This window comes from Clavispora lusitaniae (assembly GCF_014636115.1).
Source record: "Clavispora lusitaniae strain FDAARGOS_655 chromosome Unknown tig00000223_pilon, whole genome shotgun sequence".
Taxonomy (NCBI): Eukaryota; Fungi; Ascomycota; class Pichiomycetes; order Serinales; family Metschnikowiaceae; genus Clavispora; species Clavispora lusitaniae.
Window position 1 is genome coordinate 595,039 of NW_027093981.1, and position 13,326 is coordinate 608,364.

At 45.2% G+C, this 13,326-nt stretch overlaps 6 protein-coding genes and 1 non-coding gene across 7 annotated transcripts; 2 read left to right on the forward strand and 5 right to left on the reverse strand. All coding sequences in view use genetic code 12, as the record gives it.

Annotated features, from left to right (window-relative positions):
* Positions 1–37: 37 nt before the first annotated feature.
* Positions 38–1,789, reverse strand: FOB63_004608 (uncharacterized protein; the record flags this gene model as incomplete). The annotated part of the gene is made up of 1 exon (XM_002614124.2): positions 38–1,789. The coding sequence occupies one exon, from the start codon at positions 1,787–1,789 to the stop codon at positions 38–40; it is 1,752 nt and encodes a 583-aa protein (XP_002614170.2).
* An 899-nt stretch (positions 1,790–2,688) lies between these two features.
* Positions 2,689–3,972, reverse strand: FOB63_004609 (uncharacterized protein; the record flags this gene model as incomplete). Its single annotated transcript, XM_002614123.2, has 1 exon — positions 2,689–3,972. One exon carries the CDS (start codon positions 3,970–3,972, stop codon positions 2,689–2,691), a length of 1,284 nt encoding a protein of 427 aa, XP_002614169.2.
* A 210-nt stretch (positions 3,973–4,182) lies between these two features.
* Positions 4,183–4,264, forward strand: FOB63_005640. The gene has a single exon. It is a non-coding gene; the product is annotated as a tRNA-Ser (tRNA).
* Positions 4,265–4,484: 220 nt separating this feature from the next.
* FOB63_004610 (S-adenosylmethionine-dependent methyltransferase) lies at positions 4,485–5,276 on the forward strand (the record flags this gene model as incomplete). Its single annotated transcript, XM_002614122.2, has 1 exon — positions 4,485–5,276. The coding sequence occupies one exon, from the start codon at positions 4,485–4,487 to the stop codon at positions 5,274–5,276; it is 792 nt and encodes a 263-aa protein (XP_002614168.2).
* Positions 5,277–7,012: 1,736 nt separating this feature from the next.
* FOB63_004611 (uncharacterized protein) lies at positions 7,013–7,479 on the reverse strand (the record flags this gene model as incomplete). Its single annotated transcript, XM_002614121.2, has 2 exons — positions 7,013–7,330; positions 7,378–7,479. The coding sequence occupies 2 exons, from the start codon at positions 7,477–7,479 to the stop codon at positions 7,013–7,015; spliced, it is 420 nt and encodes a 139-aa protein (XP_002614167.2).
* Positions 7,480–9,020: 1,541 nt separating this feature from the next.
* Positions 9,021–9,449, reverse strand: KRE1 (Kre1p; the record flags this gene model as incomplete). Its single annotated transcript, XM_002614120.2, has 1 exon — positions 9,021–9,449. The coding sequence occupies one exon, from the start codon at positions 9,447–9,449 to the stop codon at positions 9,021–9,023; it is 429 nt and encodes a 142-aa protein (XP_002614166.2).
* A 2,233-nt stretch (positions 9,450–11,682) lies between these two features.
* On the reverse strand, positions 11,683–12,646 carry PPH3 (phosphoprotein phosphatase PP4 catalytic subunit; the record flags this gene model as incomplete). The annotated part of the gene is made up of 2 exons (XM_002614119.2): positions 11,683–12,586; positions 12,630–12,646. 2 exons carry the CDS (start codon positions 12,644–12,646, stop codon positions 11,683–11,685), a joined length of 921 nt encoding a protein of 306 aa, XP_002614165.2.
* Positions 12,647–13,326: the final 680 nt, after the last annotated feature.

The following is a 13,326-nucleotide window of genomic DNA, read 5'->3' on the forward strand; positions in this document are numbered from 1 at the left end:
CTTTTACTTTTATTATATCTTTAATCATTAAACACATTCAAGAGAAGAGCAGTTGGATGCTGTAAGGTGTGGCATATTCGTCTTGAAAGATCAAATGAGGTTTGTGCTTGGCAAGATGGAGAATGGTTTTCCCAAACTCAGAATTACACCAAGCAAACCAAGGGCGGGTGTAGTCCTTGCCGCCTGGTTTGCCAACATTAACACTTTCGTGTAGCAATCCGAGAGCGGCAGTGGAGTTCATGACCTTTTCTAAATTGTCGAGGATTTCCCTATCGTCGTCGGTCGTTCTGATTCTCATAAGCAAAGACATTGGCCAGGCATTAGAGGTTCCAATATGAGGCCCGCCGATACCCTCGAAAAAGTCCCCATGTAAAAAGTATGGATTGCCCAGCTTGGACAAGATCATTTTTCTTGTGTTTTGGTACACTTCGTCCTTTATGTCCAAAAAGCCAATATCTGGCAACGAAAGTAAAGAAGGGATATTGGCATCATCCATAAACACATTTCCACCATACCCATCTACTTCGTAGGCATATACTTTGCCCCACTTCGGATGGTTTACAATTGCGTGTTCTTTCAAGCCATTTTCGATATTCTTGATAAACATTTCAGTGTAGCGGATATGGTTCTCCACCTCAAAAGTGTCAGGCAACTTCAAGAGTATATTCTGCAAAGTCCTCTTCAACTCTGTTAACATATGGGCATTTCCAGGAACGAAAAATTGAAGAATTGTAGCATCATCCGATGGACGGAAAGCGGATCTGACCAAGCCGGTGTTGAAGTTGACAGGATTGCCTGCTCCATCCAACGGCAAAGTTTCTGTTCCGATATTTGTCTTTCTTTTGAACGCATACATGGAAGGTAATACCTTCCCAGTTTTAGGATCAAACAGTGGCTGCGATTCCCGTTTCAAGACCGTGAGAACCCTTTCGTACGCCGTGATCCATGATGGAGTAATGACGCTGACGTCGCCATTGTAATTTTCGATAAAGTCGTTCGTCAAGGTCAAGAAAGATGCAAGTGAGTCGATTTCGTACTTGCATTCGAACACATACCTCCAGTCTGGTTTTGGCCGAACGTCATCCACAGCTGAGTCGCCTTTTTTAACACCCGAAGCTGGAGGAGGATGAAACGCATTGCAGTATGGCGCCTTAATCACATACTTCTCTTGAGTTCTGATAGCCCCCACAATTAGATTTTTGAGTTGCTCGTCGTACTTGACCAAAGGCTGGAAAACCGAAAGCTGGCGAGCACTGTCCCGCAACCATTCCGCATGGATGTCCCCTGTCACCACAAATGTTTCTGGTGGAGAATTGGCGTCTCCAGCAAGATGCCATAAAATGGTGGTGTCTAAGGTGTTGGGCAAGGCGTTTTCAGTCAAACGGGCAAGGTCTGGATCTTTTAGTTTCCTCTTCAAGTCACTGATGAGCTTTTCGAGCGACAGAGACGTGAACGTCCGACACTTGGGTGCTGGACGCATGTAGGGATACTTATACTTGCCCGCAGAATATGGTGGGTGGGGTTTTTTAGAGTAATCCACGTAATTTGGGCATTCTGATGTTTGCAGATCCAATTCGGCCAAAAACTGCGGCGTGATGTCGTCGGCATACTCGAAATTGTTTTCACTTTCCTTGCTTGTCTTAGTTTGGTCTGTGTTGGAAACGCTTGTTAACGAATGTTCCTCCGGTTGCTTCTCCCTGTTTTCATATTGAATGTAAACAAGAAAGAGAGAGGCAAAGACAATCACCAAGACAAAGGTTCTAGTTCTCGAAAGCGAGAAGTTGATCATAAAAGAAGACAGCTTTGATTTGGCGCTTTAGCATTAACGCGATAAGAAAGTGGAGTGCATGAAAAACCGTTGACTCCAAAAGATGAAGGAAGAGGAGAAGAAAGAAGAAAAAAGAAAAAAACCAGCAGATTCAAACTGGTAAGATCCTTTGAAAAGTGGATGCTTTTGAAATATGAGTAGAGGTCTTCAAAAAAAATTCGTGCCTGATTTCGTAACAGGAAAGTAACTTCAAGTTCCGATAACCATTGTATCTAGGTTGTCACATGTGGAAGTTCCCAGGTCGACACCTACGGTTTTGTCTTTATTTTATTTCATTTGAATTTTAAATTACCAAATATGACTTTCGGTATTATTATCCAAACAGTGCTTAATGTTAAGAATTTTTCAGGTCGTATTAATGGAGGAACGAGCGTGGATCCACTAATTGAGGAAAAAAGTCTTAACACCAGGTCTCTCCAATTGTACTTCAAGAATTAAAAGCGCCAAAGAAGAGTACGCTGTTTCAATGTTGAATAACCTTACGAGTTGGTGTCATCTTCGTCAGGTGGTATTAGCAAGCCGTAAATTTTTCGTCAGCATTATTGGTTTTTGATATTGCTGCCCTATGTTGGTTCAACCAGTTTATTGCAAAACTCAACAATACATTTGGAATTTCTTCGTGTCTCAGCCGAAATTTTTTTTGGAGATATACTTATCAATATTCAAGCTTTTAACTGTTTGATGCTTTAAATGGTGCTCATTCAACTTAAACTTAACTAAAGAAGATCGTGGACAGTTTTGCAGTTTCCCAACTGTTATATTAGGTGGATTTTACAAAGGGAGGCAACCTTTCAAATAGGAAAAGGCCCGCAGAAGGTAAGTATAAAAATTCTATGCTTATGTACATGTACTATGATGATTCACTTGAATAATGTGAATCCCAAAGCACCTTCTTCGACTTTTACAAAACCCCACTGTCCCAACTTTTGAAGAACAGGAATGATACCCGACACTCTCTGATTGTCTTGATTGTGCTTCTCTTCTGCCCACTGTAATAGTTCTTCATATGTAGCATCGAATTTAGCAGTAGGCTCTTCAATGGAACTTTCTTCTCCAATTACAGAATCCCGCATATCTGAAATCTGCGAGGACACACGTACAGCAATCACTTCAAAATCTTTCAGCTTTTCCAAAAGCTCGATAACTGGTGAATGGTTCTCCTGCAAGATGGGATGTTCAATAGTGAGGATATAGATGTCATTGTAGACCATGTCAAAAGGAAAAACGCTCTTTATCTGATCAATACTTTCTATCGATTCAATTTCTCGAAGCATTTTTCTCATGGGGAACCGATTGGGAATATCATTAAGAACCGCAGGAGACTGGGATATATTGTTTGTGTCCACTAGAACAGGTTTCTGGGCGTTCAATAGTTCCTGACTTAATTTATTGTCCAGCGGAAAGTTTTTCCAAAATGAGCTGCTTGATAGCTCCTCCAAGGGCACCCTTCGTTTACTCTCGGCCAAAGTTGCAAGCTTGAAAATGTCAGTTGACACCAAGTCTGTTAGATGATAATTCCTTATTCTCTGATCTCTCTGAACTGAGGTATTATATGGCGCAGATATGGCCGAAATAGAGCTTTTTAGCTGCTCCAACGCGTGATTACGGAACAACACACTGGACTCGGATAGGAGTGTTTGCCTCTGTTTCAAAAAGAATATAATGGGCGAGTTGAGAAGAAGCCTCTGATACCATACAAAAGATTTGAAGGCCGAATTTGCCCGAGGAAGGACCGAATACGGAGAAAATGCAGATGCAAATGTCAGGAGAACCTTAGCCTGGTAGTCTGTAAAGTGTCGTATCGATCTGTGACGTTCACTGACTATGGGACTTTGCGATGAAGACTGGGTGATATTCTCGACAGAAATGTCGTCGTCTTCTAGTCGAAGGGGCCCGTCGAAAACTGGAGCAAGGATCTGCGACATTATGGGAGTGAAGTTGGCCGAGTCAAAGACAGGGCCGCTGGTATTCAAAGATCCGCTGAGCTTCGCTCTATTTAGCATATGAAAGCGAGATTCGCCTAGGTGCAAGTATTGGGCGGTTTCGTTATTTTGAAGCGGGGAAAACGCCGATCCCACATTCTGGTATATTCGAAAAACATGAGCCACGCCTTCTGGTAGCCTCGATAGTGTATGGCGGGACATGGTGTATTATCCAAGAAGATGGTATCTGAATTGGATGCAGAGCGCATCGATAAGAACATCCGTACACCACGAATAACAAGCATTGGAGGTTTCACAACGACACAAGAAAGAGATGGGTGGATAAAGATATGGGAGCTACTGAATAAAATTAAGGCTTTTTATTCTGAAAGTGGAGACTTACAAGTTGCGCAAAGTTAATGCTCACAACAAGGCAACTTGTCCGAGTGGTTAAGGAGAAAGATTAGAAATCTTTTGGGCTTTGCCCGCGCAGGTTCGAGTCCTGCAGTTGTCGTTAATTTTTTCAGTTTTGTTCATTTGACTTTTTTTTTTTTCTTCTTCAAGAGTGATCTGTGCCAATGTGACACTTTCATGTGCCTCTCGGCGTATTTGTGGTCTAATTAGTGGCCAGTCGCTTTTCTAAGTCATCTCACCTTCGCGAAGAAGTACATAAAAGTTCCAGCCCGTATACACTACCATATCAGCTTTTCACGTCTCCACCATCCACAAGCATAATGTCGGACGACGAAATTGATATTGGCGGGGCGCTTTTCGAAGAGCCAGAAGGTTTCTTGCCGCCTCCACCCGAGTCGCATTTTGTCGACTACGAAAGGGTCAAGGGCAAAGAAAACCAGAGCAAAATCACCTTGAAGCTCGTTGGAAAATCTCCATTGTGGGGCCATTTGCTTTGGAACGCCGGCAAGTACACGGCAAACTTCCTCGACGAGCATGCTCTGGCCTTGGTGCAAGGGAAAAAAGTTTTGGAGCTCGGAGCAGCGGCCGGCTTGCCATCTCTTGTGTGTGCCATCAATGGCGCAGATACGGTGATTTGCACAGACTACCCGGACCCGGACTTGCTATCACACATCCAATACAATGTGGACCACTGCGAGGGGATCCCCCAGGACACAAAAGTGAAGGTGCAAGGGTTTATCTGGGGCCAGGATGTGCGTTCGTTGTGCTACGATGAAGCAGAAGCGGAAACGCTTCCGGAAACAGTTGACGAAAAGGACAAGTTCGATTTGGTGATCTTGTCGGATCTCGTGTTCAACCACACGGAGCATGGGAAGTTGTTGAGCACGTGCAGACAGTCGATGAAGAAGAACGGTGTGGCTCTTGTGGTTTTCAGCCCTCACAGGCCGTGGCTTTTGGAGCAAGATTTGAACTTCTTCACCACGTGCGAAGAATACGACTTGAAGGCCGAAAAAGTGGAGATGGTCAACTGGGCGCCAATGTTCGAGGAGGACGACGAGACGGTGGAGATCCGCTCTCGTGTGTACTGTTACAAGTTGCATCCACAATGGTGAGACGTTTGAAAAAACTTGGATACCATTAGTGTGACCAACGGATAGACCAATGATTCCTTTTCAGATTTTATTTTCCAGATCTGCGCTATCCCAGCCGGATCTCTGGATCTAGAGTATTAGTGAACTCAAACGTAAAGGCAGTGGTATAGATGCACATAGACTTATATACTCAGCGCAGGTCATTTAATTACCGACAGTAGAAGCATTCGTTGGCTTTGTTTGGTGTTTCGTTGGCCTAGTCAACATAGTTGCCTGTTGCTCAAACCAAAGTGGAATGTCTTTTTGGATGAAGTGTACTAAATATTACGATTCGAGCTAGATGGTGATGCATGAGATGCTTCCTTAGAGTGATTGAAGAACGACAAATGGAATTTAAGGAAAGAAATAGAAGCACGAGGAGTTCGGTACTCCATCGCCTCTTCAAAACATAACTTGTCTCTTAAATGGGGTTTTTAAGATACTCCACAATTTACTTTCTTTCCATGTCCTTTCATATCTGAGAACATGATTACGAACGGCTAATGGAATGTCTTTCATGAATTCTCTACATCGTGGTATGACACAAAGCATACATATATAACGATAATGGAAGGCAAAAAGAATATTGGGAACGAATCTAAACTGTAATTATATTAGAAGCTTCGTGGATCATCCTGCGTCGTCGTAATCCGAGAATCAATTCAACAACTGAGGCAAGAGCAGAAGACATTACAATGACAAGTCGAAACAAGCCCAGATCAATTTCGCTTCTTTGTTTCTAGTCTGTTTGCCGCCACTGTAACATCGTCGAACATTGCTTCTATCATAGAGGCCGAGTCTACATCCATTCCAGCAACTCAGGCATGCTTCCTCACTTCTCAAAAACTCTACTCTACCATCATCTTGAACTAATGTTATATTAAATATACATTTCGAGTCTCGTGTGAAAACGGTCATGAATTATGGATGCTCAACCGCGCTTAAGCAGCGTTGGAGTTAGCCTTTCTCTTACCGTTGACCAAAGTGACGTTAACAAATCTTCTGGTGTACAACAATCTCTTGTAAGCTCTTCCCTTAGGCTTCTTTGGCTTTTCAGTCTTGTCGACCTTTGGAGTTTGAGACTTAACCTTACCGGCACGAGCCAAGGATCCGTGGACTTTACCCTATTGGTGTTAGTAACAGACTTTGATGAGAAATGGAAGCTCTAGTAGATGGGAAAAAGGAAAGAAAGTTAAGGACGGAGAAAGACGATTGAGAACCAATCAGACGTTTGACTAGGACAAAACACATTGGAAGAACTCAAGGATGGAAAAACTGGATGGAAAAAGATTCGGTCCTAAAATGTGGCGCTTTGCCTCCGGTTTTGGGGACACCGGCACTAAGGACTGCTAGATTCATAGGAAGTCGGAACACACTGCCTAGAGCTTCTCATATGGTACACCAAACCACATACCATTTTTGTTGATAATAAGTATACTGGTAAAAAGGGAAATAGAAATCTTTCTCGCAAAGTGGGTGATTGCGCGAGAGGAAAATTTGATGTCGTGCGCGGGCAAAAAGCGCCACTGAGCGCGCGTGATCACTAGGGCACAAGCCCTAACGATGGGGCAGGTGGGAAGGAAACCGCAATAAGCAAAACACTAAGAATTAGCAAATGCGCCTGGCGGCGCAGCTCTACGAAACATTACAGAGACAGGGGAGCTTCATTAGGTTATATGGGCATGGGGATGGGATCTTTGTGCATTATATGCAGTACGCTAAACGTATAGCACCAACAAGACCAGAATTATAAGAGCACTGACGGCCGTGATTAGAATGGAGACGGAGTATCGAGAAACAGGATAGCGGGTCTGGAGAAGCATTTGCTGGACGCGGAAGTAGCGCAGAAAACCCATGAACAATGTGAGAATTCCAATGCAGATGATGCTCGCACCCAAAGGTTTGGCCCAGGACGCTTGGAGACGGCCCAAACTGTCTGGTTTTTGGATTTTCAAAAGCTGCGCGACGCCAATGCCTATAGTAACCAACGACAACGACGTTCGGAGCCATGCAAGGAATGTTCTCTCGTTGGCCATCTGCAGTTAGTATGTAATCTTGTAGGAACGGAAATAGCACAACGTACATGATCTCGGGCCACGGAGCCCTTGTTTTCCAAGGTGACGGACAGGAACTGGTGGAGGCTTCGAATCGGAGCGTCGGCGCCCTCGATGGATCCATAAGACATGACGATGAGATGTACTGATGGAATTAAGATTATCGATTAGATAAGGTCTTTTGGGAAGATCTAATGAATTTTGTCGCTGTGTGATTACCGTAGAAATTGCTCAATGTCGTAATACCGTCGTTGATCTGGAATGAAGTCTAAGTCTGGAATGGAGTCTACTAAGTCTGGAATGAAGTGTATGGAGAGTCTGGAATGAAGTGTATCGAGAAGTATTTTGAATATGTTGGTCAGGTCTCGCGCGAAAATGAAGGTGGAGAAGAAAACCGAGAATCGGAAAAGAGCCAAACAGAAAAATCGGAATCAGAAGGAAACACAGCGAGAAGGCTCAACATCAGATCCCTATGGGATCGAATTCAGTAGAGGAGCCACACTTGGCACATGATAGTGTCGCGACATGCCGTGATCAGAAGATCATTCGTATGCAGATGTGCGGCTAAGACGAGAAGAAAGACGAAGGTGACATTAAGGGTAAGAGAGAAAAGAACAGTTTGGGTAGAGAACTTTTCCAGACCCAAGCTTCAGGCTATTCAAAATATTTGTCAGCTTTCGTGTTCATTTACATTTAGGTTTCTGAGGTTTCTAAGGTTTCTAAGGTTTCTCATTAGGTTTCTCATTTAGGTTTCTGTTAGAGTTTTCACATTTAGGTTTCTGTTAGAGTTTTCACATTTAGAGTTTTCACGTTTAGTATTTTCTAGTGTTTTTCATTTACCATTGTCCAGCATTTTTCATTAGTATTTTCTAGTACCTTGTATTTTCTAGCATTTTCTTCAGCATTTCTCATTCAGCATTTCCTTCAGCTTTCTCATTCAGCATTTCTCAGTTAATTCGTTCAGCCCACTTATCCATTCTTATCCTCTTCCTTGCCCATCTCGTTTTCCCACTATTCTCAGTTTTTCGACTGGAAAACTCAATGGTAAACATTTCTTCATTCCAGCTCGACGTAAAGACGATAACCCCGACAGAAGTTAAATATAGCAGAAACAAGATTCAAGCCTTGCTCCTGTCCACAATCCTCAGTCCATGTGTGGAAGCTTATTCTAGCAGACACAAAAAGAGCACAGATTATGCAAGCAGAGCACCCCTGCAAATTATTAATAGGCCGAGCATAGCCACCTGTAGTATCCACGCTTATGTTCGCCTGGTTTAGACTTGGTCGTGCAACCTCCAATGCTTATTTGAGTAACAGGCTTTCCTTTCCAACAATGACGCAGCCTTGACGTCAGATAAGCGGTGCACTGGTCTTGGGTCTTGGAAAAACACAGCCTGTTCCTCGGCAAGAGTCTTTTCTTAGCATACAGCAATCTTAATCTCAGACTACGGACGGACTACAGAGTACTACAGTACAAATAAGGAAGAAAAGACAGAACTTTGTATTGGGCTTCCGAATTCGGAAGCGGCACATGCCTCGAATATTTCCCGGCGGAGGGAGAATTGTCAAGCCGTAAATGTACTTCTGGTAATGCAAAACGAGTAAATGCAGTGCGTTCCGCGTCTGTTGCGCGGACCCATGCTGCATGCAAGATTTAGGACCCCGTGCATCCTCACATCATGAGGATCCCGAACACCACCAAGAGCGGCGTAAGATACCGGGCAAAGGCAAACTGTGGAGACGGCAAATTGCCTGCAATGGGGGAAGATGCTAGTCTGTTGCCGGCGTTGGAGATGGTCACGTGCGCGTACGACCGGATCCCGCCAACGGAGCCAGAAAGCGACCCGATTCCCACTTCTCCCGCAGGAACGCTGCTGACGTCAGTGTAAAACGACGAGAACTGCTGCGTGTATGGTGTTTGCACCGTCAGAACGGCTCCATTGTCGTATGTGACTGTGACCCAGATCAATGTAGGCAGATATGATGACGATGACGAAAATGACGAAGATGACGAAGCGCTGGAAGAATCAGCACATGAAGCAAACGATGCTAGGAGGAAAAGGAAAATGCTAACAATGTGCCATTTGTAAGATGCACTCATGCTGAAAGGACGAACTTATGTGGGACAAAAGGCGAAGGGAAAAGGAATGCGAGGGCGAGAATGCAAGTGTAACCAGGCATCACAAACAGGATCCCAGACACATATATACATCTGAGTCTTGAAGAATAGCATGGAAAAAAAAAAAAAAAAAAAAAAAAAAGGAAAAAGGAAAAAATAGTATAATGCACCTTGATCGCACATCCGCGATTCGGTCCGCTGCAACCTTTCTGATGCAGCTATCTCACCCACACCTGCCTGCACAACGGGTTTCTCCATAGTCACAGAAGCTTTTGGAGAGGGTCTCGAACGGGCCTGCTGGGCTCAGCCTTGAAGCATAAAAACATGTTCCAAGAGAAAGACGGAAGCCAAAATCGGGTGTTTTGCAAAGAAGGCTCAAAATAGCACAAGTGTATCATGTGGCAACAATCGGAGCCCCTGCCAGCTTATTTCACTCCCAGTAAACATAACAAATTTCTATACATAGACTGTGCGCGCGGATTAATGTCTGAGGTTGGGCATTGGAGATTTTCGGCCACAAAACTGAGGGACGCACGAAGCACTGCAAGCATAGCCTATAGACGCTCCGAATTGCGCCGCAGCAGCTTTTCCGCCCTCTCTGCCGGCGGCCTATCCGCACAGATGTGATAGATAATAAGCGTATGTGTCAAAAAGTTAGTTGATCGTAAAATGACACACAGGAAGACGCCGCGCCTGTGTGCAGGCCGCACATCGAAGGAGAAAGAAGACGCATAGACGTGGGAGTGGCCAAGAAAACAGGAAAGGGCTCGCAGCCCCTGCCTTAAGACAAGAAAAATGACGGAACAAAAAAAAGAAAATAGACAAAAAAGCTCACTCGCCAAGATTCAAGAAACATGCTTGTTTCCTTTTTGCGTGTCTAAGCCTTCAGAAGTGGTATCCTTTGCGATCCTAGCAGCGCCGCGGCTAGCTGCGTATACCACTGTGGTTTGTTTACCTGTGGCACCTGCACACAAATTAAACGAGAGACGTTTCATGCGAGCAAAGTGAGTCAAAATTCCGATGCCTGCGAGAAATGATTATGTTGGATCCGTATTCCATGCGTGATTCGGGTGGGCTCGAAACCACAAACAGACCGAGGAAGGACCAATGAGAGAGAAAGCATCGTCATCTGGCAAGTCTAGGAGTGGGACCGTTGAGGTTCCAGAATCCACATCCAGTAGAGATCCATCCAGTAGAATCCATCCAGTAGAATGTATAAGTGGCGGCCATATTTGATTATCACCTCAAAATGCAGATCAAGTAGGCTCCATAGATACAAGATTAAATGGCAGATCGTATCCAGGGCCATCGGACATTGATGTTATGCGGACTGGATTATCCATATCACGGCGAGATGTCCGACAGATTAGATGATATGTGTCACATTTGAGTGAGATGACAGATTAGAGATGACAGACCCTCCATAGACACTTGTAGACTTGTAGACACTGGACACTTGTAGACACTGGACACTTGTAGACACTGGACACTTGTAGACACTTGACACTTGTAGACGCTCGTCAAGACTCCATATACTTATCCAGACAACGGATACTTATCCAACCCTTATCCAGATTCAGATGGCACTGCCAGACAGATGACTGACAATGCCAGCCTTGACATTCAGATGGTTTTGTCCACAGTCATATGCGAACGTCGCGTCCAGATGCGATCAGATACCATAGACGATCCAGGCCATCTCATGGCACAGTCGTCTTTTATTGGGACACTAAGAAACTCCCCATTTGGTGTTTCCTGGCACGCACCCGAAAACGTGCCCTTGGCTAATTTACAATAGTGTGATGGACAGTTCCATTGCTACCACACTGTTCCACTTTTTCTTGTTTCTGCTCTCGCCCAAGTCCCAAAAGCCGCGAAGACTGTTGTCTCGAACCAAGAACAGAAACACCGGCACACGTGTGAGAGATAGAAAACAGATAATCACAGAAGCCAGATAGTCGAAGCCAGATAGTCCAAGCCAGAAGTAGTCCAAGCCAGAAGTAGTCCAAGCCAGATAGTCGAAGCCAGAAGTAGTGCAAGCCAGAGTCCAAGCCAGAAAGTAATCCAAGCCAGAAGTAGTCCAAGCCAGAAGTAGTCCAAGCCAGATAGTCGAAGCCAGAAGTAGTGCAAGCCAGAGTCCAAGCCAGAAAGTAATCCAAGCCAGAAGTAGTCCAAGCCAGAAGTAGTCCAAGCCAGGCCAAGCCAGGCCAAGCCACTAGATAAAGTAGTCCACCGCCGGCTTCTTCGACGGCACAAGGCTCGCGTCCTGGTGCACGGCCTCAAACACCTTGTACTCCCGCTCCAACAGATCGTTGATGGTGAGAATGGACGCCACGTTGCCGCAGCGGTAGCAGTAGTTGGGCGCCGACCACACCGTGACCAACGAGCCCGAGAACATCTCCTTGTAGCCCTCCATGACAAGCTGGTGCGCCCGCGCAATAAGAGAAATGTCGTTGCGGCGGCAGAACTTCTCCGTCTCCGCCTGGCCAAACAAGTAGCCGGCGCCGCGCGGCGACACCGCCCACGACAGCACGTCCTCCGGGTCCGACCAGAGAAGATCGCACATGGCGCCCTCGTGCGGCACCTCCTGCTTGCGGTCAAGCACGCGGATCTCGTCGATGGTTTCCACATCGGGGCTGAGGCCGCCGTGGACGCAAAAAACGCCGCCCTTGCCGCCCACCACCGCGCCCAACAGGATGTAGTCAAACACCTCGCAGCAGTAGCGCCACACGTTGACGCTGCCGTACTTGCGGAGACACTCGTCGTAGAAACCGTAGACGGTGGTGATCTGGCGCAGCTCGTGGTTGCCGCGGATGAGCGTGATCTTGTCCGGATAGCGGATCTTGAGCGCCAACAACAAGAGCAAGCTTTCCAACGAGTAGAAGCCGCGGTCGACAAAGTCGCCGAGGAAAATGTACTGGGCCTGCGGACACTCGCCGCCCGTCTTGAAAAGCGTGATGAGGTCGTGCAACTGGCCGTGGATGTCGCCGCAGATGGTCACAGGCGGGTGGAGCTGCTGGATGTTGGCCTCTTCGACGAGGATTTCGATGGTTTTGCTGCAGATTTGCTGAACATGCGCCTCGGGGATGTAGCGGCACGCCTTGACGTCCTCGATGGTTCTGGCGTTAGTGGGAGAAGAGACAAAACTAGACGGACACGTACTTTTCCAAGTCGAACATGGATGGTTGGTGAGACGCGATGAACGGCAGATAAGAAAGAGGAGGAAGGAAGAAGGAAAAAGAGAAGGAGAAAAAGAGAAGAAGGAGAAAAAGAAAAAGAAGAAAAAGAAAAAGGAGGATAAATAATGACAATAATGACAATAATGACAATAATGACAATAATGACAAATGACCAATAATGACAAATAATGACAAACAAATAAAAAGTCGATTAGCTATAACTGGTACGTCAATTGGTTATCGCATTTAGACACGCGCGATCAAGCCGTTTAGTATAATTAAGAACAAAGGACGGACCGAGGTAAGTCAGTTTGTCATCCAAATCTCTATATTTAAGGTCAAAGAAAGACAAAGTCAGCCACGGAGCGACTTTCAAGTCAATGGAAGGATTGCAGATTGAATGCAAGAGTATTGTGTCAATAAGTATTGGCAGGCCAGCCAATCAGTGTACTTAAGGATGGAACAAATTCAATAAAGGAAGATAGAACAAGTCAAGTAAATTCAATAAAGGAAAAAAGTCAGTCAAATAAATTCAATAGAGGAAGATGGAACAAAGTCAGTTAAGTAAAATTAATATAGGAAGACGGAACAAAGTCAGTTAGGTAAAATTCAATAAAGGAAGACGGAACAAAGTCAGTTAAGTAAAAATTCAATAGAAGTCCGCAAATCCAATCAAGGCT